The sequence below is a fragment of the Perca flavescens genome, chromosome 6 (genome assembly GCF_004354835.1).
Source record: "Perca flavescens isolate YP-PL-M2 chromosome 6, PFLA_1.0, whole genome shotgun sequence".
NCBI lineage: Eukaryota > Metazoa > Chordata > Actinopteri > Perciformes > Percidae > Perca > Perca flavescens.
In genome coordinates, this window is record NC_041336.1 from 23,261,071 (window position 1) to 23,287,978 (window position 26,908).

The following is a 26,908-nucleotide window of genomic DNA, read 5'->3' on the forward strand; positions in this document are numbered from 1 at the left end:
GAAGAGCCGTGTTTGCAACGCCCACAGAGGAGCTGCAGCTTCCAGGGAGAACTACCGGTACCGAGATGCCCAGCTCGGGATGGTTTCCGGTAAGTGCGTAAAATGTTTGGACCGGGCACTGGAAGAGGGGGAAAGTGTGAGGTGAGGAAATGACCGGGCTGCTATTTTTAAATCGGCTGTAACTAATTTCAAAGCAGGAGGCGGAGGAGGGTGAGTCAGGAGAGAGGTAATGTGATTGCTGAGGTCATGTGGGAGCAAATAAGCCACACTGACTGACTGAGTTTGGAGGGAAGATTTCTTCGGAGACAATGACCAAGTTGCGCTCCAACTTGGCCGATGCAAAACAAGCCGGCATCACGAGCAAATTGCACGTTTACGGTGCAGTATCGCCTGTAAATACCTTGGTTTTCTGCACCACCTGGGTGTCCTAGAATGAATGTTTTTGTGCTCCGTTGTCGCTGAAATCACTGCTGCTTTTTCACCACCTGAAACTCCATTTTCTACTGATCTCTGCACAGGCGTCCATGCACAACAAAGGATGCGTGTGATCTCCGGGATGTAGATGGCGTATCGATGTTTGTAGTCTGATGACTCCGTCACTGGGATGCACCTTAAAGGTCTGTATGCCGGATTTGTTCCCATTACTGCGCCTCATTTTGAGGCAAAAGACATTTAGCCTACAGGCCTCTAGAAACGCTTTCCCCCTAGGCTACATGTGTTATTTGTGTCTGCAGCTATCAGAAAGGGGATGCTGCTTGAATTGGAAAACCTATCAGTTTCGTGTTTTTTTTTTTTTTTTTTTTAAGTTGTTGGCGCAGGATTACACAGGGCTTTAAAGCTAGAAGCCCTTCCAAGCTTCAAAGTAGCCTATTAATTAGCTCATTTAAAAGGTTGGCACATGGATATCAACCGCAAGACCTATCTCCATATAGGCTACGCTAAAAGCAATTGACTAAAATATGAGCGGCAACAGCAAACCCATGCATGACAAATTCCACCTCATTTGCTTTAAATGTAAATTGTGCTTGCACAAAACGTCGCAAAATGCGTTTAGTGACTTATTTTGAAAGGTGTGGCAGGAAGTTGCCGTGCTGGCTGGCTGCGGTTGGCTCGACCCTGCTCTTCTCTTCTCTCATCAGTCACTCATCAGCATCTTGAGTCCACTGGCGCGAGATCCTCTCGCGGAGAGGGAGGCCGATCCGTGTAGAAAGCCCGTAGCTTCACACACCGCTCCGTTCTCTCCTTCTGCCGGCAGTAACAGCTGTTTTAATGTGATGCCTTTCGCGCGATAGACCGCGTTCAACCTCTCAGGTAATTTTGAAATCTTGCCTCAGGAAAGGAAGCGGTTAAGTCATGGTCAGTCTAATCTCGGCGATGCAATTAGAAATCAGCGCTCCATTTAAATCAAATTAGGACATGGATTGTTTGGGCACAGATGGAAGATGGCAGCCTATAGCTTTTTATTTTAAAACGTATTTTCATTTGTTTTTTGTCAATCGTTGTTGTATTAGTGACTGAGGAGAGTGGAGGTCCTCAAGGCCATTCTAAGATATTGGGTGCTAAAATGAATACACAGCAATTTATTCAGAGTTGGCCCACTTTTTGACTAGAAAACCTAGCTACTGTCTCATGATAGAAGTTCTTTTTTATAAGTGTGTGTGTTCAACAGGCATAAAAAGTGTGTATGTGTTCATAATTGTGGTATTACTGTCTACATCTCTTTTTTTTTATTGTATTTATGCCAAGTTTATTTGGCCCATGTAGACTTCTTAAAGCCTGGCCAGTAGTCTGGTCAGGTGCATCTCTTCTCCTTTACAGCAACATGCATTTCCTCTGGTTTCATCTGCCTGTGGCATTATAGCTCCTGAAGTAAATTTTCTCTTCCAAGGAAAAAAATGCTGCCTCATAGCTTGTATTGTAGCTCTTTCCAGTACCCCCCCCCCCCCTCCCCTTTAATGGGGCATTAAGAGGCAACCACTGATGGTTAAGCTGTCAGCTGGGCCAGATTGATTCGGTTAGACCACAGATGAGACTGATCTGTGCCTGAGATTCCTCCGGAGCTCTCAGCTAAATGCCCCCCCTCCCTCCCCCCCTCCTTTTCTTCCAGGCAGGGAACAGAGGTGAATAGCCTCTGTTCCCTGTGAGATGCTGAGTGTAAAGTGAGCAAAATATGTGCCATGTTAATGCTTGCTAATCATTTACCGTCGTAGTAAAGATGTGAAGATGCATTTTCTTGCATGGTGGTAAGTCATCCCTGCAGTGCAGTCTTTGCACAGATGGGGGGGACTCTGACAAAGAAAAAGTTTAGCAAAGGCGAGGAACATTTTGGGCTCCTTGTTTAAAAAAAGAAAAAAAGATGTGGGCCACTGGTCCCTGTGGTGAATTATGCTTTTCTGGGGCAGGCTCGGTGATGACGATCACCCGGCCCGGATTGGGAACAGACACCTTCGTCCATCCATTTCGGAGTGCAGTGGGCAAACTGTGCTGCTTGGATACACGCTGCAGAAAGGTCCAAGCAAAGAGACTGCTGGTCTGAATTTGCTTTCCGAACAGCGGTAACCTTTTCTGATACACATCTATCATTGATACCTCCCTGGAGCAGGCCTGTAAGTATGCTTCAGCTCAGTCCACCCGGCTCAGGACCTACTGCTATTAAATCAGTTATGCAGTGTTTATTGTAACTTCACACTTTTTTTCCTAAGTCTTAAGTGTGGAGTCAATGATTTTCCTCCACTGACTTGGTGGCTTTGTGTGTCCAAAACCCGGGCCCTGGAGTGAGAACGACACTGCTATTTAAAGATGGCATAACCCAGCCAGCTGCTGCCGTTTTCGCTCCCATTGTAATTGAATCAGCACTAGTAGAGTGCGCCAGTGAGGGTGTGTGCGCCCCACAGAAGATTACAGTCGGGACATCTAGACGGTCTGTAACGGCTACTTTCACATACCTGATTGGCGGCTCTCATTCCCGGTGAGTGTGTTTGTGGGACGGAAGATGGGAAGAGGACAACATCCCAGTTGGTATCATTTATGAAAAGGATGTGGGTTTGTAATAAGAGTTTTCAAACGAGGTAGTTCATCCTGATTGTATAGAGTTGCGGACAAGATTATAGTAGGAGTAGTGATTGATGAGGTGGGGGGGAATGTAACTTTCTGACTCATTTATTTACTTCTCTGTCAGAATATTTAAGCTCCAGTTGGGTGTTTATGTGGTTAATTAGTTGTGTGCGTCATGTCTTCTTCGATTTGTTTGCCCAACACTTTGAAGTGACTTGCGGCGGCTGTCAAAATGTTTCTGAGAAAATACCTTTCATGACAGTGAGCGACAGAGGGTCTTGCGCAGTTTAGACCGACTCATCACTTTCATATTGATCTGTTCTGTACGGCAGAGAGCACGTAGAGGGTTAAAAACCCAAAAGGGAAGTAGGCCATCAGCATCCCTTTTTTATGGGCACATTCGGAGACTGGCTGTGAGCGTGACAGAAACAGCAAGTGAAACACAGTATGTTGGATAGTGGAATGTATCTACTTAAGCTACTTTTTTTTTTTTTTTTTGGATCGTCTGGAGTTAACGTGCAGCAATGTGTGCAATTGTTATGCATACATAACATGTGAGGTTGTGGCTGCAATGGTGGAAAATTCTCAGTTTTTGCAGCTCTACCCCCTCACTGCCTCAAATCCGCTCGCACTTTCAGACACCAAAGATATTTTCTCTTTCCCTGGATAGAGCGAAACGCTCACCACTCAGCTCGATTATTTTGAGTCATCTAGCCAAGGCTGTGGCACTGGGCGGAAGTGTAAAAAAAATCATCTCAGACCACGAATACATCTGCCTCCTCTCTGTGTTGTTAGGGTTCTCCTCCAGTCGGTTTAGACGGCTCAAAACACTACAATACTTTATAGCCCATTTCATATGTTTTTATTTTTTTAGACGGGATATTGTTGTTTGTTACTCAGGCTTCTTCTTTTGATAGGGAAGTTCCCCTTTGACCCTGCCAGTAAATTGGCCTTCAAGAGGAACACAGAAAAATACAGCAATATAAGCGTATATGTAGGAAACAGTTTCTGAGTTTACTTGTGCATCACATCATTGTACAGCTGCACATGTGCTTTGGACAAACGGCGCATTACTTTAGGCAGGATATTGATCATCGATTACGTTAATAGTCTTGTCAAAGGGCCTCCGGTGGCCTGAAATCCATCACAGAGTCTAAAGGCACTTTTGCTCTTATCTTGCCATTCGTTGAAAGTAATGTTTACCCGCAGGACAAAGATGCTGCAATTTGGTTAGACCAGTAATTCACAGTAATGTAAGCTGATATGAAGGGCTATTGGACCATCAGAAGAATTACTTTGCATTGAAATTCATCAGTGTTGAGAAAGGAACTTAAGGCATTTTGTGGTCTCATTTAGGGTTTGACTTTGGGTCATATGCACTTTTTTCACTGGTAGTTAAAACCAGCATTTTATTTCTCACATTATTTGCTTTTTGTTTTCTCATGCAAGGCAAATGTCTGTGCTTGTGTTTCTTTTGCCCCAAAGCTATTTTATTGCAAAGAATGGTCAACTCCAGTGCATTCTGATGCTGTGAAGTCTTATGCTGCAGCTATTTTAATTTAATTATTATTTTATAATTTTTGTTCTTACTAATTCTTATAAAATCCATGTAAATAGTGAAAAATGCACATGAAAATTCCCTAGAGACCAAAGTTATTTCTTTAAATAGCTTAAATATAAAATTGAAGTTACAATGATGTAAAACACAGCAAGGCAGCAGATCCTCACATTTAAGAAACAGGAACCAGCAAGTGTGGCCCTTTTGCTTAAAAAATGACAAACAATAAATTGATTATCAGTAGTTGCATATTAATTCTCTGTCGATGGACTTATCCTTGCAGCTATATCAGTACTACAAGAAATGCATCATTCACCACTTTCTATTGCCTTTTCATCCTAGAAGTTATGCCCCATCCTCTGTTCTCTTTGAACTGATGAGCAGATGTTGATATTTCCATTCTCAACAAATGGGCACATGCAACAGGTCCAGTAGGTGCAGAAAAGTAAAGACAGCTCATTTTCTTAGTTTCTTTTATGGGAACCTGTAGTGTTGCAGTGTAAGATGCACTGGAAATATAGTTCTTAACATCCTTTGTCTGGTGTCTGAGTTAAATCACAGTTGACTCTGTCCATACCTGTACGTACATACATAGACTTTTTTTTTTTTTTTTTTTTTTTTTTTTTTTAGGGGTGGCATATTTAGGCCTTTATTTGAGAGGAAAGTTGAAGACATGAAAGGGGGGAGAGAGAGGGGGAATGACATGCAGCAAAGGACCGCAGGTCGGAATCAAACCCTGGGCTGCTGCGTTAAGGACTGAGCCTTACTACATGGGGCGCAGGCTCAACCAGGTGATCTATCCAGGCACCCCTTATATTATATTTTTTATAATAAACCCTACTTCTAAGATATTTGCTTGCCAGCTTAGTCAGTAACTACAATAAAATAAAACTATTTTCTGCAATACATGAATTGCCCACTTCATGTACTTTAAAGGATCACTTTGTGGTTGAAGTGACGCACTTGGCCAACAAAAGTGTTTAATTACATTAATTAAGTGTTGCGATGAGAGCATTTTGACTTTTTACCCACGACTAGTTCAAACAATGCCCGGTTGGAACCAAAGGTCTGAGTGAAGTGTCTCCCATGAGACTTTAACACTACCATCAGCGTGATGTAACACATATCGATTCACGCTTCAGTCATCCAATTTTGAGGATCACTGTAGCATCATTGTCTTTTCTTTTTTCTTTTTTTTTTAAGATGACCATCTGCTGTGGTACATCTACTTAAGGTTTTACCAAACTGTTCTGAGATTTTCTTACACGTTGAGGTTTCATATGTTGTCTGTTTCTAAAGGCCTTTGTTGTTTTCTCTACTTCACTCTGTCCAAGACTCAAATGCAGTATGTACAAGGTCAGTGTAACGCTTATCAGTTCAATTTTCTAAGCACAAAAGGATATTTGGAAAAACAGAAAAATGGGTTCCAATATCCAATTTTTCATTTTTTTCCACCTTGACAAATAAAAAAATTGGATCTTTAACCTGTTTTTCCAATTTTCTGTTTTTATTTAGAGGATCAGAAATTTAGAAAATTACAAAATTGAGTCTGAACTCCAATTATTCAATACTTAAATTATTCCGCCTAGCTACGCCCTGCCCCCCCACTCAAAACCATCAGTTGCAAGCACTTCTGACCCCAAAGTCAGTTTTTCATTTTGGTCTGTATGCAGTGAATGACGTGCATATTCTGCAAAGTAGAGGAAGAGAATACCATTGCAGTATTGAATAATTGGAGCTCAGAAAATTGGAAAAACCGGTTCAAGATCAAATTTTTTAATTTGTCAAGGTGGAAAAAAAATGAAAAATTGGATTTGAACCCATTTTTCTGTTTTTCCAAATGTCCGATTGTGCTTAGAAAAATTTAACTGATAAGCGTTACACTGACCGTACAAGGGAATGTAGACAATTTTGTTGCAAAACAGTCTAGGTTCCTAGATCATGCTTGATGTCCTCTCCATGCTGTAGTCTTTTAGAGCCCATTTACACTTTGTATTCTTCTCTATCCACATAAAATATCAAAATGCAGATCACACTTTGTCAAGTGTAAATGGAATCTTACTTATTAGGACCATTCTGGTTTAATTGTCTTCTTGCTATGCTTTCATTTTATAACTGACTATGATCTAATCTTGTTTGTTTTTCTTTTATCAGAGGGGTTAAGATGGGGGGAGCTGCCATCTTAAGCATGCTGGAGACCTGAACAAATACTGTTATACTGCTGCTGAGGACCTTAACCACCCCCGCCCCACCCATGACTTTCTATAGTGTATGTCTATATCTTTTTATATTTACACAAATGCACAATGAAAGGGATGCTTTGCTGATTTTAAACTAGCTCTGTGTCATATTTGTGTGGGTAGTGTGTTTAGACGAACGGTGATTGGCTTTCCTCCGTGGTGCCAGTGCACAGAGGAGCAGAGGTCTGCCGAGATCCTGCTTTGCTCCGCAAGAAGCTCCGTGCACTGGTGCCACACAGCCAAGCCAAACGCTGTGTATCTAAACACACTTTTTTTTTTTTAATGAGTACAGTGCCACAAACATCATATTTAAAGATTAAAAAACTACAGATATTAAGTATCTAGTAAAAACGTTTCTCTACATAATGATTGATATATTGTATTTAATACTATATGTGCTTTATTCAGCTAAAAACTACACATGGTTTGATTTTAAATTTGGTTTGAAAGTGGTCTGGGATCATTGGGTTTATCTTTGCCAGATCAGTTTGAGTTAAATGCTTCAGATACTTTTAAACTGCGAAGATTAATTATGGCTTTAAGGAATTTTAATGGAATAATTTATGACTAAATAGCTTATGAATCCAAGACCACAGTGTTGATGTTTTTTGGAGCATCACTTGCAAATCCAAGTTTGAGGAAAAACTGAATTACTACTACTACACTGGTTTAACTAGTGTGTCTCAGCTCACATCTCAGACGGGTGTTGATGCTCCAACTGTTGTTTTTCAGGAACCGTTGATTGGTGTGCCTCAAACTCTGTAATGGAAAATCGTGGTGAGTACCAAGTTGTTTAAGTGTGGTGTTAATGCTGTGGAGAGAGCTGTAGATCCACTGTGTTTATGGGGCCTGTCTAGTCGCTGCGCGTTTTATGAGCCACTCAGGACTCCAGCCACACATCTTCTCAACCTCAGGGCCTGATTGGGGATCAGTTTCCCCTCCCAAAGCTTGGCTTTTCAGGGTTTTCCCTGGTTGGCAAAGGTCTGGTTGTTATGTGTGTTGCAGAAGAGATGGTTCAGTGAATATCTGTTGCGCCTTTGTTTAAGTTACACTTTTTTGTTTTGCAAGTTTGACTTTGAGAATATGAGTTGCTCAACTGCTTTGAAATGAAAAGGGAAGTGTTTCCGTTGATGTGTATGTGGTGGTTCACCGTCACCTGTAGCTTTTCAGTTAACCACTTCTCTTTTTATAAAAGTAATTGCCAAAAAGAAGGCAGTTAAAAATGCCCAAATGTGCACATGCTAAGCCATCCCTAGTGACTTTTGCCTAGCACTTCCTGTGGCTACTTCATAATAAAAGCCATTCAAAATTAATTTCATGCAGCTACAGGCAGCAGCCGCTTAGCATATAGAGCGTTTACAGGGAGAAGCGGCTTTTCTGGCTCTGTCCTTAGGTGACAAAATCTGCCCACCATTACCTCTAAAGCTCACTGACTAACACATATCTCATTTGTTTAATCCGTTAAAAAAAAGAAAAGAAGATTAAAAATGACAATGTGTTGTTTTACAGGGGTTTATGTGCCAGATTACTTGGCCGGGTGCACTTCCTGGTGGATTTTGTTACCTTTTGGGCAGAGCCAGGCTAGCAGTTTCCCCCTGTTTCCAGTCTTTGTGCTAAGCTAAGCTAATTAGCTGCTATTAGTAGCTTCACATCTACCCTTCAGACACAAAGTGGTATTGATCTTCTCATCTAATGCTTGCGAAGAAAGCCCATTTTCTGTCGTTGAACAGCTTACTAACGTTTGTGAAATAACTGCCCGTTCTCTCTCCTGTCCTTCTTCGTTTTATCCCTGTGACGCTGGTGTTCAGTGTATCTTTTTTTTTTTTTTTTTTTTTACTTTCTTATCAAAGACAATGTCCATACAGATAAGCGGTTCAAACCATGTCCTTAAAGAAAGATATGAAGCATATGTTTAGACGTTTGAAAAAAGACTCCCTTGCAGCAGTGACACATAGCTTTATAGCACCACCCATAGGTTCCATACTCTCCCCGTGTTGGACGGGGCTGTGTATGTGCACGTATGTGTGTACCTGCTTCAGTCTATGTGCCTGCTGAAGTGGCCTGGCCCAGTCTGTTATCCAGGTCAGGCCAAGAGGTTCTGGGCTCATGTGGATTGGCTCAGCTCTCTCTGGAAGCCGGCCCGGTGTGGAGGCTGTATTTGGGGCACAGGGAGAGAAAAGGAACGCTGCCGAACACACTATCTCTCCATCTTTAGAAACAGCTCAAGATGCAGCCAAACGCTCAGAAAACTCTGATCTATCCAGGCATAATGACACAGCTCAATGCTCTGGATTCCTTTGAGGAGCACTCAGACAAGGTTTTCTGAAGACGCACAAACCTCAAAAGGAATCAAAGCACTAATTCAAGGCCAGGGTCCAGTCTGTGCTCTTTTCTTCTAGTTTAGAGAAATCTCTTTCTTTCTTTCTTTCTTTCTTTCTTTCTTTCTTTCCTAGCCCCAAACAGGGCCGAGCTCTCCTTGGCAAACATGTTTCAAAGTCACGCTAATGCCTCCAAGACAAATTGTTATAAGAGACTTGGAGATGTGTATAAAATGGTGTCTGGAGGCATTAAAGTGCTCCTATAATGCCTTTTGGCTTTTTCCCTTTCCTTTATTGTGTTATATATCTTTTTTTGTGCACGTTATATGTTTACAAAGTGAAAAGCCCAAAGTCCAACCCAAAGGGACTTACCATCTCCAACAGAAAACACTGCTCACAAACTGCCCCAAACAGCTCTATTGTAGTCCAGCCTTTACTTCCGTGACGAACGTGTGTCACTTTGAAACACACGTTATAATGCTCGCCTAGCTGCTAGCATGACATGCTCTCATACTCTGCTTCTGACTGGCTAGTAGTCCTTACCTAGGTACTGCGCATGTGCGACTCCCAACAAAGATGCAACAGAAGTGAGATGCCTCACTCTGTAGCTAAAACGGAGAGCTCAACACACAGGGTGAAAAGAGGAGCTGCAGCAATGTGCAGTACAACAAAAATATGGTGTCTTTTGTGAAAATCAAACCATTTAAACCTATTCTGATTATAACCTCTCAATACAATTCTGAACCTGAAAATGAGCATAATATGAGCACTTTAAGAGAGGTGCATGGCATGATAAACACCTTCTCTTAGTTATTCAGTAGTAGCTTAATATTAGCGTGAATGCTGGATATAAAAACGGCAGCATATGTTTGATTAACTCATCTTCCTATTTGTCAGATTGACTTGTGAGCCTTCATTCCTCCAAGTTCCATTTCTCCAAGTTCAGTGCCATGGTTGCTGCTGGGATTCTTGTCTATTGTTTATGTTGAGAGAGGGTAGCATCTTAGATACACTTGACCTTTACACAGCCCCCGCAGGAAGTCATGCCTCTGATTTTGTGGAACATTTCTCCTGATTGATTGAAATTGCTCCACTTTTCTTCAGCTCCAGACTACACTGAGGTTTTTGTTTGTCAGGTTAGATGCATTACTATTTTAGGAGTGGCTTATACAGACAGTATCTATATCTTCTGTTCTCCTTGTCATCTCAGCGCTAGGGAGGCAAGAAAATACTGACGCCAGTGTGTTTTCACGGCATACAATGTGGTCTGAGGTTTTAACTCTAGTTTTTCTGTTTCTAGATCAGAGCGTTAAAGTCCTTGTTCTCGTGAGACCCACTGCACCACATAGCATACATTACATTAGACATACATTATTGAATGCACACATTGTACCACATACCGCAGCACACACATTAAATAATAAAAAAAAACATTACTGGTCTTACTGCCAGGAATGGTCGGCATCTTTTAGTGAATGCTGACCTGTGTTACGAGCCAAGGAGGGAGGGTCAGTGAGCGAGGGGGAGAGGGAGTCCAACTCCTGGAGGGAGGGAAGGTCTTAAGGAGACTGAGTGAGGGAGGGACGGGGGAAGGACTGATTACAAAGGCGTAGAGGACGGATAGACGAGAGAAACACAGAAGAAGAAAAGACCTGAGGTAGAGGAGACCAGGGGATTTTGTTGAAAAAAGGAGGAAGGCAGGTGCAGCTGTCCAGTGTAGTGTGCACGTTTCTGGGTGCAGGACAGGTAGAGGCCCCTCAGGGGCTGGATCATGGGACAGAGCCTCCGTGTGCTGACCCTAGCTCAGGACCCACAACAACACAACAATGGCGGTGAGTTTCTGGACTCACTCATGCACTCTGTGTGTACTTAACACAGTTGTGCATTCCTGGACCGCAACATCCACAGCATGAAATCAGTTTACTATTTGGTTGTTTTTCAATTAATTAAAGCATAGAAGAGAGATAAGTGTTTAATTGATTGTATTGTATAATCTCTCTCTCTCTCTCTCTCTCTCTCTCTCTCTCTCTCTCTCTCTCTCTCTCTCTCTCTCTCTCTGCCCTCTCTCTCTCTCTCTCTCTCTCTCTCTGCCCTCTCCTTCACTTTCACCACCACAAGGAATGTTAAATCACCGGGATCATGTGGATGAATCTCAGCTGTGTTTTCATACACTCATGTATTGCGCACTTATTTTCTTATGTTGCAGTGCACAAGAAAGTAAAGTTCTCAGTAAAGTTAGATATTAAAAACACATTTTATTTATTTAGTGATTATTGGAAATGGAGATTGTGGCAGACTGAGAGGTTTTACATCATTTTTGATCAATTCATATATTTCCCCCCTTTTGATTATTGTAGTTTTGCATATTACAGGGTGTAATACAGACAAAATTCCTCTTTAATTAAAGATCTTGACCGTTGGTTTGACAAAGTATAAAGTAGTGAATTCGTAGGACAGATTAAAATGACTTACTTTTTTTAAACTGCATGCTCTAATGGTATTTACTTACTGCTGTGGTGCTATATTTTTTTTTAAAGATTTTTATTTTTTGGGCTTTTCTGCCTTAAACTTGACAGGACAGCTAGGTGAGTGGGGGGGGGACATGCAGGAAATTGTAACCGGTCGGATTTGAACCCTGGACCTCTGCGTCGAGGCTTAAACCTCAGTATATGTGCGCCTGCTATACCCACTGAGCCAACCCAGCCACGAGCTATTGGTTTTTAAATGGCTGAGTGGTTTTAGGGCATATAAGATTCAAAAAGAAGCGATCACAGTGAGTATAACTCCTTTGTGTGCTTTCAATTAAGTAGATTAAAATTCATAATCTGGGTTGGCAAAGGGTTAGAGCTATAATGAGGTTGGAGGTATTTCCCAACCATTGCACCCCGTGGAAGGTGGTGTCTTGTGTAAGTGATCAGGATGGCTTGGCCAGCAGATTGGCTAAAGGCCAGTTCCTGTAAAATAACAATCTCCTTTAACCATACGCTCACCTGACCCAGCCTGCCATGACTCATTGAATCATGAGGTTAGAGGGAAATCTGGCCTCTCAGAGATGTATGAGAGAGTAGTAGGTGTGGGGGTGGGTGAGTACGTCAGAGGAACACACACACACACACACACACACACACACACACACACACACACACACACACACATCCCATGTTTCCTGACTGGTATGCCTTATCTTGGCAGAGCTCGTGATTACGGAGCATGACGATGAGATTTTGGCCTTGTTCTGAAATATGTTTTGTATCATCTTTTAACAGTCAGAATATTAATGAGTTTTACTGTGTTGTACCTTGCATCACTGTTTTCCATGAGCAGTACAGTGTGACTGTGTTATTGAGTTTGAGGGGAAGAGGTTGTCTTTGTTCTCGGTCACAGAATCAGGGTGGAGTGCCGTTTCCTCCCTGTGTTTCCAGGCTGCCCCCCCCACCCAATAACTTCTGTACTTTTTCTCTCTTTGTAGCTCTTTTTTACCCTTTACTCCCATTCCCACTCCCACAGTCACACACAGCTGTAGTGCCACCACACACCAGACCTCTTCTCACTACAGCTGAAACAATGACATGTCGGAAGAGTTTTTCTCTGTATCTGTGAAGAATAATTTTGAGTGGATCTACAGCTCTCTTGAATGTGATAATTGGACGTACTGTACTTTTTTGTCTCTGTGGATTGACACATTTTTATATTCAGGCATCCATGGCTAATGTACAAGCCTCCTAAGTATATGGTCAGTTATCTTTTTTAAATAGATGCCTGCTGCATGGGCTGAGTCCTCTGCGATCGTCATCGCTGCAGTGCTTTGGAGTGTGCAGGCCTGGCACAGGCAGCTCTTATCCTGCTTCACTGGCTTCAGCTGAGCCACTGTGTCAGAGGCTCTCTGACAGAGCAGTCTGCTGTGTGAGAACCTCAGTTCTGGATCACAGGCTGCCTTAAGCAATGCTTAATCTGGATGTTATGGCAGCTGGTCTGAATCCTCAGATTTCTACCTCGCCAAGATAAGCTGGATTCCATGGTGCGGACATGTCCCTTGAACCCGGAGCCTCTCTGCTGTAGTTTGGAACCGCTTTCTGCAACTTGTCCTTCTGGCATTTTCTGTTGGGATATATACAGGACAGTTAATTTGAATGCTTCCTGCCTCCCCATGGCATGCTGTTTCAAGTCCCGCCACCATGGAAGCTGGACGCTTAACACCCCTATTCCAGGTAGACTAGTGTCTGTTCTTTGAAAGGCTTGTCAAAAATGAAACTTTTTAGGACCTGACAACAGAGCCTCATTTTTTGAATTGGCAGTAGTGCGTGATTTTGTACAGTTCTGATTCAAACTGTTGTGGAGGTTTTACCAACGGTCAGGCTTTTAAAAACTATGTAAGCATTCGGTTCAAATTTTACCCCGCCAGCAGCATTGAGGCGGCTGTGTGGAGCAGCGGTTAAAGACTCTGTCCTTCAGCTGCAAAAATGCTTTTGAATCCTGTGTCAGCATCTGTCCACCATGCTAAATATGTCCCTTAGCAAGATACTGAAACCATGACAGCTCCAGGGCTGCTGGTCCGCAGCTAACCCTAACATCCCTGCTGTGTGTGTCAAACGAAAACCGTTTGTACCCAGGAATTGTATTATTGTTATCATTACGCTCCTGCGTTCTTTATTGGACTGCTAGGTATGCCAAATCAGTATTGTAGGTAATGTGTGGGAGCATATTGTTGTGGGAATCAGACTGCGAGGCATTATTGTCGCAAATACATCCTGTGTGTGTGTGTGTGTGTGTGTGCGTGCATGCATGAGACTGGATGTTGTAAATCGGACTCTATTCTCTCTCCACTGGTAAATATTATGTCTGCTGAGTACAGCAGCCTTGGAAGAGCTAACGTTTGAAACTCTCTCTGAGCTCAGCACCCTGTCAGTTGGCCTGTCAATCACATAACCCACAATATGTAACCATGACTGCAGAATACCATTAAATGGAGTACTTTAAGCCTTAATGGCATCTCATAACGATCAGCATTCTTTGAAACGTTTTGCTTCTTGATTGTTGTCTGCTTGTATGTAACAGGGCCGCTACTACAATACATTCGGCTACTGTATGGCTGCGTCCATGTGCGAGCCTCTCTTCTCTATAGAGGCAGTGAGGGCTGAAAGGCTGATAAGGCACTAGTTTCCATCCAGCCAAGGAATGTGAGCACTTGACAGTGTGAAATCCTGGCTGAATGCCAGCGTCAGACCTCTCCTGTTAGCTGTGGATATGTGGAGGAGTCCATGAGCTCTCAGCATCACTCTGCCAAAGCACACTCAGTCCCCGAGAAGTAACAGCTAAAGATAATAACGGCCATAATGAACACGGCCCTCTTTACAAAGGCAGCAGATGAGCCCGTCGGAATAGATGTCCTCTGTCAGAATAGTGTGACTGCTGGTGGATCTATATTCCATGCTCCTCTGTCTTGCTTTAAGCTGCACAAGTATGGTTAAAAGACTTGGATTTATATTAAAGAATTGCTTTTATTTTAGATGATGAAGCTGAGCAACACCACAGCACTATGGTGGAAGAGGGGGGCAGCACGGGGGACAGCACTCCTCCCCCAAAGCGTAAGGGCAAGTTCTCCACCCTTGGCAAGATCTTCAAGCCCTGGAAGTGGCGGAAGAAGAAAAGCAGCGACAATTTCAAGGAAACTTCAGAAGGTTTGTTGCATGAACTCATTGTGTTTGTAGAGTGAATGAACCCCCCCCCCTCCTTTCTCACTGGCCATATCGGTTACATCCAGCTTTCATCAAAATTCCTCAATGCATGTGTTCCTGCCTGAATGTTACAGGCCCCTTTGGCTTTCCTAGTGTTTTCCGTGTACCTACAATAAGACAATAAGCTGCCAACAAAATATCCTGTTGAAGATCTCTAAACTTGCATCTTTGACTTCTGGAGCATGCAGTTTTTATTGCAATATTTTTTTCCTTGAAAAAGAAAAGTGTGTGTGTGTAACGTACATTCTATTTATTGACGGCAGAACTGGAGAGAAAGATGTCGACAAGGCGCACGCGGCAGGAGCTTATAGATCAAGGGGTGCTGAAGGAGGTCCCGGACAACGGTAAGAGTGCATCTGATCTCGAAGCACAAAGGTGCCTGTAACTGACAGCAGCAGCCCTGAGGCTATCACACCCACACAGGACAGTTCTGTTAAGTCATCAGGACATAATGGCAGGAACACTGTCCTCCTAACCAGCAGGTGTCGGAGACATTTTCTTAAAGGCAAATTTACTTTCACCTTGCTGTTTTTCAAAATAATGTAATGTCTTTTTAAAATGGCATGCCACTCTCCAGAGCTGAGGAAAAGTGGAACGAATTGTGCCCTGCAGCAAAATAGCTTTGGGAGGGGTGTGTGCAAGCTTAATGCCGGCCCCGCTGTTGCAGAAGCCCATTTATTAAACCTACAGCTGCTCCTTCATCACACCAACAAACACAGACTCTGTCTACAGGGCTTGGGTTAAGGGCACCTTCCTGTTTTACTGTAGAATGTGGCTGCCACTAAAGATTCTTCTCATGATCGATTCATTTCTGTTCATTTTTTATTTATTTCTCAGTCTATAGCATGTGAGACCATGGAGCCCATCCCAATACCTCAGGGCCCAAGGTATCCACTTTAAATTACTAGATTACAAGAACAGTTGGAAACCAGTAAGCTTTCAATTTACAACCAAATAAAGAGACGAGCAGCAAATCCCCTCATCTGAGAAGCCAGAACCAGCAGATACAGTATTTGGCATTTAAAGGATGACATGAAAAATTGTTGTAGATTAATTCTGTTGATCACCTAATGGATTAATCGACTTATCGTTTCATCCTTTCTGTTGTATTACATCTGGGTTCAAGGGAGAGGGAACAGTAAACTCCCAAAATATTCTACAATATCCAACAAAGACATTGGCAGGATGAAACATTTAGAATAATTTAGATTGAATAAATATTTAGATTTGTAGTTTTTTTTTTTTCGTCATTTCTATGCTTTTATATTTAGTGTATTCCCCAAAGACACATGTTGTTGTTTTTTTTTATCTGGCTTTTTTAGATGCAGATACACAAAACCTGAAGCAGCACTACGTGAAGAACGGCCACACCCTGCCTTTGAGCGCTGGGGTAGGAGGAGGTGGAGGGGTCGTCAGTGTTGGTAAGAGTCCGTGCAACCAGGGCAAACTCCCCTTAGAGTCCGACTTTAGGATGAACCAGGCCTGGCACGCCCCCCAGCCAGACGACCGCAAAGGCCGATCTCCTTCGGATGGAGACCGCCGGGGAGCTCCGGGCTCCAGGGGCACGGGACTGCATGAAGATGTGCGGAAAGCGGGAGGGATGGGCTCACGTGCACATGTTGAGGGCGAGTGGAAGCCCAACCTGGTCTGGCAGGGCCAGATTCATGGTCAGATGGAGGAGGGCAGACGTGGGGGCAGACTTCACCCTGAGGATGGGCAGAAGAGGCCCGGGCTGCAGAAGGCCCCATCGGAGGATTGCAGGAGGAGTCGACCTGCCGAAGCGGACTGGAAGCCCACACTCCCTCGACATGCATCTGCTGAGGAGGGAAGGGCCCGCAGAGGTGAGTCGTTTCCCTGTTGAGCGTTCCTCACTGTGGTCAAGTCAAAGAATGTGTATATTTTACAACTTGACCTCCTTCATACATGTTTGAAGATAGTAGGTGATTCATCAGTCACTCCGGCTTATGTGCTGCTGTCCTCCCAGATATAGACAGGCTCCTGTCGGCTCCCAGGGGCCCTGCTCCAGCTACGCTTCTTTTTCAGGAACATGAGGGAATAGCTCGTCCTCTCTTCTTCTCTCCTAATTAATGTGGCACGATCACTATACCCATTGTTGCCCTTTAACGCTAACACTGTCAGCTCAGTGATAATTGGTGAAGAGCCACAGCTAATTGATTTTTTTTTTTTACTGAACTACACATTGAGAAATAATGGTGTTTTCTGCTGTTTATAGATCTCAGTTGTCCAGGTTTCACTTATCTGACACGTGAACCACTTTCGTTTTTTACCACTTATGTACCTGTGCACAAAAGTGTGTCGGTAAGATGACAGGAAACCTAAATTATCCATATGTGGAACATGGGATTGCAACAACTGAACAGAATGTAAAGATAACAGAATGCATCATGTTGAAAAGGCCAATGCAGACCTACTAAGAAAAGAGATTTATTTCTATCGACAATTTGCAGGAGAACAGATATTTTCTCTCTCTGATGCTGCTTTTCTCTCCCTCTCCCACTCTCTTTCTATCTTTGTCACATCTCCTTGTCTGTCTGTCTGTCTGTCTGTCTGTCTGTCTGTCCTCCATGCTCACTTCCTCCTTTTCTCTGAATTATTTCCTCCTTGGTTGTGTGATGTCACAGTGATAAAGTAAATAAATAATCCTGAACTTCAGAGCTGCAGCTTTGAAGAATGGCGTGGGAGCAGCATCAGCAGCGTGGGGGCCGCTTGGGGGGTGCTGTGGGGCGGGCAGTGGGAGGGGCAGGGTTTTGGTGGTAATTGCAGCCGCCTACTCTGTTTATCTTCACAAGCTGATCCCTAGATAATGCAATTCTCAAACAAGTGCTATCACAGGGAGTGCTTCGAGTGGTGAAGCAGCAGAAAATGGCTCACTGCTCAGTCCGTGAACTAAAACATTTATAGCCATGTGGAGAGGTATTTTATAATGAGATGTCACTAATTCAATAATGGAAAAGATATGTTTTTAAATGCCTGCCCTGTAGAATAGTGTGTGTGCACTACAGTTGGATACAGATTGCCATTTTTGTTACTGTAGTTATTTTCATGGAAGCAATTTCTTTTTTTTTTTTTTTTCTTATCCCCATGATATTGTGTTTTCATAGAGTCAGACAGCCATTTTGTCCCTGACCCAGAAGCCCTACGCGACGCCCTGCGGGACACCCTGCGTGAACCTCTGCCACCGAAACAGTCGGTCATGCCTCCAAAATGGCTGATGACCTCCCCCCCCGAACCTGGCAGCAAGGGTCCACCTCGAACCCCATCCAACCACCCCACGACCCAGTACTGCTCTCCCTCCACTGCTTCGGGTGTGGCGCCCAAACCTGTTCGGTCCATCTCATCTGCCGGCGCGCCCTCTCAGCAGTCTTCATGTGTAGCCCTGACCTCCACCTCTCATGGCACCAAGCAGCCCCCTCTGCCCCCACCCAAGCCTGTGAACAGGGGCAACGCCACCATGCTGGGTAAGTTCTGCTGAATAGTATCGATGGGTGATGGAGGATATCAACATGATGACATGCAACCTACATCAACAGTCACAAGTGGGCATCATTCACTCAAATGTCTGTTCACTTATAGTTTTCCCGCAGACGAATAAAATATGTACATTTCTGAGTGAGTGCACAACTGTTGGCAAGGATAACTCTTCAACACCGCTAGCCACACACACACACACACACACACACACACACACACACACACACACACACACACACACACACACTGGTAATTATGTTATCTGAACAGCTTTCCCCCAGCTAATTACTATTACGCCTGGACTATTTTAGCGGAAATTTTTCCCCAGAATGTTACACTCTGAAGATAACAGGGCCTCTTGTGGCTGTGGAATGCTGCTCACACAGATGCAGTGTTAGTGGTGGTGGTGGTGGTTGTTTTTTACTGTGGGTTCGTCTGATCTGGGATCTTTCCCTAATACTCTGATTTATTTTTAGCTTATCAGCAGATTTGATGATTTTTGGTATCTAACAAATGTGTGCACCTCTTGTCATGCCTTTAGTTGCGTGTGTGATTGAATTATGCAGGTTTTGTTTGTTATTATATGCTGTTTTGCACATATTTGTCAGTCATGTCATTAGATAGGCCTGTGACTAGTCAAATTAGGGAGAATATTACTAGATGTCCTGTTAGTCGTCACTTGCGGCTATATTGGTTATCACATGGAAACTAAAACGGCATTTTAAGCTTCACAAGCTTTGGACTACCAAAAATAGGCCAATCAAAAATCTTACCTTAAATTTATAGAACAGAAAACTGTTGATGCAGTTGTTGATGGTTTACTGAAGCTGTCCATGAAGTCAAAGTCTCAAACTCAACATTGATATTTTAAAGGAATTGGGAAATACACATTTGCTTTCTTGCTCAGAGTTAAAGAGAGAAAATTCTCTCATATCTCTCCATTTTTAATATGAAGCTACATCCTCAAGACAGTTAGCTTAGCTAAGCTAAAACCGCTTTTTACACTTCAGTTTTTGCATGCATTAAACAAATGAGAAACAACGCTAAGAATTGCTGATAGGTGGATTTTGTTAACGGACAGAGCCAGGCTAGTGGTTTCCCCCTGCTTTCAATCTTTAGGTTAAGCTAAGCTTTCTCCTGGTTGAAGCTTCATAGTCAACAGACAGCCGTGAGCGTGGTATCGATCTTCTCATATAACTCTTGGCAGGAAAACAAATAAACGGGTTTCCCACAATATGGTTCAATTTCTTTTCAATGGAAAGACAGAATGATGAGCACTCAGGGCAGCAACACCCCTCCTTCATAGCACACCCTCAATACAACAGTATACAGTACCACCTACATTCATTAAACACTCCAGCTGAAGGCCTCCATCTCCTCCCTGTTAGTCTCCGCCCTGCAGGGGGGAGAGAATGCTCAGCTTCCGCTCTACTGGTCCTGCTGGAAGCGAGAGTGCGACTACGACGTCTACCTGTCCCTACCCGTCTACCTGTGCCGGCGGGCTGGAGGCCTGCGCTCAGGTAAAAGGATGCCCTCTGGTATCTCTGTGGCCAGGGTGCCCGTGTCTGGAATGCCCCCCTTCAGAGTCTGCGTTCTTCATCATGTTGCGTCCTTTCTCGCTGCAAACATGTTTCTGCGCCCCCCCCCAATGCCTTTTAACTTGTTGACTGACCTTGTTTGCTTTTCTTTGGATGTGGTATATAAGAGCCGCATGCACATAATGAGCTGATAATGAGTGTGCTGGGTGCTTTGTGTACGTGAGAGGCAACTTCTCTGTGAGTGAGCAGCAGTTGAATGTTTTTAATGCTGTACTCTCTTATTAGGCATGTGAATGAGGGATAGCCTTGAGCAGGTTCTAGCTGTGGCCTGCAATGCATTAAGTGAATTTTATAGTGCTAATCCACTCAGCTTCAGCTCAACTTGGATGGATGGGTGGATATGAATGGATGGATGAATGGAAAGGCTAAAGGGTTCTAACATAAGGGCTTGACTTAATTTAGAAAGGAAGATCTACTGCATGTTTCAGGTCTGGTAGCTTATTACACCTCAGTAGCACGGCTATGGCTTTTAACATTAATGTGGCATTAACTTGTTCTACAGAGTTTTAAGAATTCTATAGCAAATATACAAATGTGCATGCAAATAATTGGAGGGTTTGTTTAGCTTTTTTGCACTTTAAAGATGTGAATAAACCAGGTTTAAAGGCAGGTTAAGAATCTGGCTGTGTAGAGCATGTAGGCTGTCTGTTTCTTTCTCATCTCTGTGACCTGGGGCAAATGCTGCACACTGGTTTGTTAGGGCAGTGCGTGCATTCATATGTTCTGACACACTGTATGTACGCAATAATGCTCAGTCAGACATGTAATCTCAGTAAATATTTGTTCATGTGTATTCTGTCATGTTGAGTGCTTCATACATGTAGGGCTGATGCATGTGCACATGTCACAGCGAACAAATACATGGAAATATAAAATATGCTAGCAACTCACTCACAGGCCTAAGCTAGAACTGTTTCAATATGATTGGATGTGTTAACTGTTTTCCATTTGCAGGTGACTTCACCCAAGCCACTGGAGGTGCCAGTCTTGTGCCAGCGAAGCCCTCTCCACCTATGCCTCCTAAGAGGACCACCCCCGTCACCAAACGCAACACGGAGGACTCGAGCCATCCCATCATCCCCTCGCCTCTTTCTCTGGAGGACCACAGCAACCTCCCCATGGGCTTTCAGCTGCCTCCCCCTCCTCCCTCCCCTCCCCTGCCAACACACATACCACCTTCTCCTCCCCGCCAACACATACACGCCCACCACCTCCACCATCAGCACTCCTACCCCCACCCACTGCCTCAACCCATACCCATGCTGTTTGACCCACCAAGCCCGACCAGTGAGTCTCCTCAGCGCCCGGCTCCCGTCCCGCTGCATATCATGATCCAGCGAGCCCTGTCCAGTCCCGGCCCGGCTCAGCCGCATCCAGACGGGTCGCAGCGTGCGCACACACTGCTATTTGAAACCCCTCCGGACTACCAAGGTGGTCGCCCACTTCCTGTCAGCATCCAACCACTAAAACTGTGAGTTTCTAAATGCATGATAATGGAAGAACTTTTGTAAAGGAAACCTATTCCGTCAAGACCAAATCCCAAGGTTACATGACAAGGAAAGCAGCTGAAGAAGTATTTCTACATGAGATGCAGCTTTGCATGTGGCTATGCGCAGCCTGGAGCTAATCTTCCCCTGATTGTTGTTATACTGTCTATAGAAGGGTGGGATATGGCTCCTAGTATGGCTAAAGTACATTATGTTGAAGGTTGGATACATTATAATAATAAAAAAACCAAGCCAGCCAAGTGCAAAAGCTGCATATAAATTAGTTAAATACACACAAACGGATGCTTCATCTGTATCCATAATGCGTGTCTATGTATTTATTTTTTCTTCCCATTAGATCTGAAGATGACTACTCAGAGGAGGAAGAAGAGGAAGATGACGAGGAAGAGGAGGAGTACGATGGGGAGATCCCCCAGCCAGAGCTAGAGCCACGGAGTCGCAGATGCTTGATCGGAGACGCTGGTGTTTGCGTCATCCCAGGTGGAAACAGCAGTGAGGAGGAGGAAGACGAGGTAGAAGAGGATGAGGAAGGAGAGCATGACATGCATGGGGAGGACAGCGACTCAGACGGTCCTGTGCTTTATAAAGATGAAGACTCCGATGAAGATGAGGAGGACGAGCCCCCACTAAGTAAGCATAGCCATGTTTTCTGAAAAGATGTCCACGTTATTTATTGTTTTTAGTTTCAAGAGTTTTATAAAGCACTTGCATCGTTTTTGTGCTCCTTCACAAAACCCCATCTCTGCTTGGATTTTACCCAGGTGCCCTGGCCAGCAGGGTCAAGAGGAAGGACACCTTGGCTCTGAAGCTGAGCAGCCGTCCCTGTGCCCCAGAGAGGGACAGGTTTGCCCAGGACAGGAGCAACAGAGAGGACCAGCCTCCAGGACAGACCGGCCTCACCTGGCAGAGCAGGGAGCAGTGGGAGGCCATCCGCACACAGATCGGCACTGCACTCACAAGGTAAGTACATACGTCCTCACACTTATGCGCATGTTCCATTTCTTTTTTTCCTGTTAAACTGACAATAGTGAATGTGCATTTCCTGAATAAATCCAGAGATCATTTCTTAGATCTTTGTCCTACTTATTGCCTGAATGACAAACTGGTGAAAACTGTGTAAAAATAGTTCATCTACTTTTTTTTTTTTCTTTTCTTCTTCCCAAATCAGACGACTTAGCCAGAGACCCACTGCTGAAGAGCTCGAGCAAAGAAACATCCTTCAGCGTTAGTATCAAATGTTTTTTTCCTTTGTCCTTTTATTTATTTATTTTTATTACTGGACCTTATAAAGCCTTCATTAAGAAAATTCAGTTTTGAGTCTGCTGCTCTTTAGCTTGTTTAGTCTAATTTCTTTGTGGGCTTTAACAAACATCACAGCTCAAGTCCATGAATTACTCATGAATGACGTATTACTTGTTTATGTGAATAAAGCCACATTTTAACATTGTTGAGCCAGGTCTTCAGTGTACAAAGAATATAATTGTATACATGCAGTAATAGCAAGAATTTACACTTGAAAGACAGTTTGAAACATGGATTACAGTTCAGATGTTTAATTTTGGAAACTGATTTTACTCTACCTTTTGGTGCACATCAAGCCTGGCTTTCATGCAGCATCTAAATAAAGCTCTGTTGTTGTTTTTTCCTTCACTATCTTCTATCTTTTCAGCCAGAAATCAGGCTGACAGGCAAGCTGAGGTTAGAGAGATCAAGCGGCGGCTGACCAGGAAGGTGAGGCATCACATCCACAACAGACATCCCGGTGTCAAATCAAGTATATGCTGGATATTAAACTGACCTCTGTTTATTGTAGCTGAGTCAAAGACCCACAGTTGCAGAACTGCAGGCAAGAAAAATCCTGCGGTTCCACGAGTACGTGGAAGTCACAGATGCTCAAGACTATGATCGGAGAGCAGAAAAGCCGTGGACCAAGCTGACTCCTGCTGACAAGGTACTCATTCAGGTTTCCATGGCCAGCAAGCACTTAACAATCCCAACAAATCTCCCAGCAGTGGATTGTTTTTCACGTAATGTTAGCGTAACATTAGCATCAAGCGTAGTGTTTGGCACGTTTCCTTTTTAAGTTCACACTAACTATCTCTTTCCTGTTGCTTCGTCAAGGCGGCCATCCGGAAGGAGCTCAACGATTATAAGAGCACTGAAATGGAGGTCCATGAAGAGAGCAGAATCTACACGAGGTATACCTTTTATCGGATGGACCTTGACATTATAATCCTTCAGATTTCAGTCCTGGTTGATTTGGGGACACCCGCGGTTCCCATGGTAACAGCAAGTTTGGTTTAATACTCCAGCAAATACTCTGTGTGCAGCTACTGTGTCAGAAGGACAACAGAATAGCAACTGGCATATCTGCTTACACACAACCAAATAAACTCATGTTGATTTAATAAAGAATTTCGTTAACAATTAGCCTTTTGTTCGTCATGCAATGAACAACAATTTCATGGTGCACAAGTAGTTTTCTACACAACACCGGGGCAAGGTGAAAGGAGTTTGTTACCTTGCTAAGACGTTGGAGGTGTGCAGCCCGTTTCCTGCAACTCTTCATCTAACGGCTCACTGTGGCGGATTCTTCTTGTTCCATTACTCCCTGCCATGTTGTAAAACTTGTCTATTGACGAAAAATGCTCTGTGACAAATACATTGTGTTTCCTCTAACTGCATCTAAATAAAAGCCACGTCTTGTTTCATCTAAAAACTTTTAATGTGATTCAGCAGCAGAAATGTTGGGTTTGCATTAGCAGTAGCTTGATATAGCGTTAGGACAGTGAACAGTAAACAATGAGGCCGATATACAGTAAATGGGATAACCTAAATGGTTAAGCTGGGTTACATACATGCATTGTGTGAATCCCTTGTGCATGGAAAGGCAAATTAAATCCTGAAGGGGAATGGCGGACCCCGCCACTAACAATGAAAACTGCTACACAGAGACGTAATTACAGAATGTAAATACATTGAATGGCTAGTGCTAAAAATAAATGACCATTAATAGTATCAAATACAGAGGTTTTATTCCATGAAAATCTTAAGGATTATAAATTGAAGAGAAAATGAATGTTTGTCAATGGCTCATGGGATCTTTTTGTTTTGTTTAGGTTCCATCGGCCTTAGCCCCACCCATCCTCTTCGGGGATAATAAAGCACTTAAGATCTCTGTGTGGCCAGAAGCTGCTCCCTATGCACACAGAGCACCCTTTTACGTTTCCCGAATGTACTGTACAGATTATCAGGGAAAGCCTGGAACTGACTCAAAACAAGAATGCTTCTCGCTTGCCGTCCATCGCCCTCCCACTACATTGCTTTCACTATACTAAGGCGGTGGTGGGAGAGGACCAGATGCAGTATTTCTCCCGGACGACAGGGGGAACCACGTGCCAATAATGTGGGGAAGAGGCAGAGGATCTACAGGGCTGACTCTCACTCTGCTTTTATGTGGTACCCCTCAAGGACTTGGATCTAGTTACAACCTTTAATGCGGCCTCATTCTGTGTTGCCTTTTTTCTTCTTTACTTTATATGGAAAAGCTAATTCATCTTGTTAATGTAATAACATACAATAATAGTAATAATAATGACGACGTATAATGCTCCACACAGTAATAAAGATAAGGGACACGGCTGCAGCAAGAGCGTGCTGGAGGATGAAGACTGGGATATTCTGTTATAGGACTGGACATCTCTGGGATATTGTGTGTTTTATATAAATTGTGTACAGACTGCTATTGTTGTACCTTAGAATGAAACTTGGAAAGATCTAATTACAAAATATTCTGTAATGCACATAATATTTTATATTGTAATTTTGATCACGAGTAGTGACTGCTTTTATTTTTATTTTTTATTTGGCTTTCCTGTATTTATGGTTGTTATGTGAGGTGGCCATTTAAGCGTCAATCTAGATAAAAAAAAAAAAAAAAAAAAGTGCAGGTCAGGAGGCTTGTTGGTGTTTTTGTGTGCCAACATAACCAATGCCTAAAGGACTATAGGATACTGGTTTTCGTATCGATGATTTCTGCAATCCACTGCATGAGCCAACGCAGAATCCAATGCCATTGGATCTGGATAATTTCTCTTCATTTATACTTTTTTTATGAGTTTTTGTACTTCCCTTTAAAGATCAAACATGTAATGCATTATGTAGCCATTTTGAATAAGGTCATGCTAGTAGTGTCTATACTAGGAGTAAGTTGATGTGCGTGTAGATCAGGGATTTATCAAAACAAATCAGAAAATGTATAAACGGTCAACAGGGAGTCATTTTGGCTGGAACCTTTTGAAATGCAGAATTAATTTATCTTGTATTGTTGTCTGGCCAGTAGCTTAAAGGGTTCTCTATGCTGTGTACAGGTTGATATAGGTTTACAGTAACTGATGCTTGTGTATATCTTGTCTTCCTTTCATTTGAAAAGAAATTTTAAATATAAAAGTATTATAGGTTGCTATTTTTTTAAGCACAGAATATTAGTTTATGATTAAATGCTACAAGAATGGGAAAATGAACGTGTACCTTTGTGTAAAACTAAGTTACTTTTTAATTGAATGTGGGATTGTATGGACTGACAGTTTTCTTTTTAATTGTAAATAGTAACATCTGGATCTAATTAAAAATCTTCCAATTCCTTGAACGGTCTGTGCAATGACTCCTGGCTCTCAATAGACCTGTTTTATCTATTGATGTGTTCAGGGGGAGACTTGTAGGGGATATTTAAATTTGGACCTCTAAAATAAGAATATGAGGCTGCAGTGACACCTGGTGGCGAGGTACATTTACGTCGGTCACTGTGAGGATCTAAACCTGCATAATGAAAGTGTCTCTATGAACCTTGGAATACATTTGTTTTTAAATGTACATCCCAAAGGTTTAAAGCAGGATATTTTGTAAACATTGAAGGCAAGATATCATATGTTGAGGTGATGCTGTGAGGTGAGGAAATTGCATTGTTGGAGCAGCAGAATGAAGGCCATAAATTGACCAATTAATAAAATGTATTCACAAATTGCAAAACAACACTAGAATGTAGATTAAATGAATAATAAGGAAAACCAGCATCCTCATATTACAACACAATATATACATGGGCACATACTGGGGGATCATACAAAAAAGCAATACTCAAGCAATATTCATTAAATATGTATGTTTGAGACAAATGCACAGATACATAAAAAGTCACATAATTTAAAACAATTTACTTAAAAAAATATAAATATAAAAGCGATACAAAATGGATCAAGGTGAAAACATTCCAAAAGACCCATTAATCAGCATCCATTCAGTGTTTTAAATTGTGGGGCAACCCCTTTTTTTTTACATCTGGATTTTAGATTTGCAGTGTTGAAATGTAACTAGTGTTATCTTTAAGTGGAACTGTGAGTTAATTA

At 42.9% G+C, this 26,908-nt stretch overlaps 1 protein-coding gene across 13 annotated transcripts; it reads left to right on the forward strand.

Annotated features, from left to right (window-relative positions):
- Positions 1 to 26,156, forward strand: phactr4b (phosphatase and actin regulator 4b). 13 transcript variants are annotated; one of them, XM_028579937.1, is made up of 17 exons: positions 42 to 141; positions 519 to 617; positions 2,403 to 2,606; positions 6,767 to 6,881; positions 7,585 to 7,629; positions 14,678 to 14,848; positions 15,169 to 15,249; positions 16,228 to 16,746; positions 18,028 to 18,384; positions 19,786 to 19,917; positions 20,950 to 21,466; positions 21,841 to 22,133; positions 22,265 to 22,463; positions 22,672 to 22,727; positions 23,173 to 23,234; positions 23,317 to 23,454; positions 23,625 to 24,607. In XM_028579937.1, the coding sequence occupies exons 5-17, from the start codon at positions 7,617 to 7,619 to the stop codon at positions 23,805 to 23,807; spliced, it is 2,721 nt and encodes a 906-aa protein (XP_028435738.1). In that variant the 5' UTR covers positions 42 to 141; positions 519 to 617; positions 2,403 to 2,606; positions 6,767 to 6,881; positions 7,585 to 7,616; the 3' UTR covers positions 23,808 to 24,607. The 13 variants fall into 13 exon arrangements, with proteins under 13 accessions (XP_028435734.1, XP_028435740.1, XP_028435738.1 ...); XM_028579933.1 differs by lacking the exon at positions 2,403 to 2,606 and having other exon boundaries at positions 1 to 89; XM_028579931.1 differs by lacking the exon at positions 2,403 to 2,606.
- Positions 26,157 to 26,908: the final 752 nt, after the last annotated feature.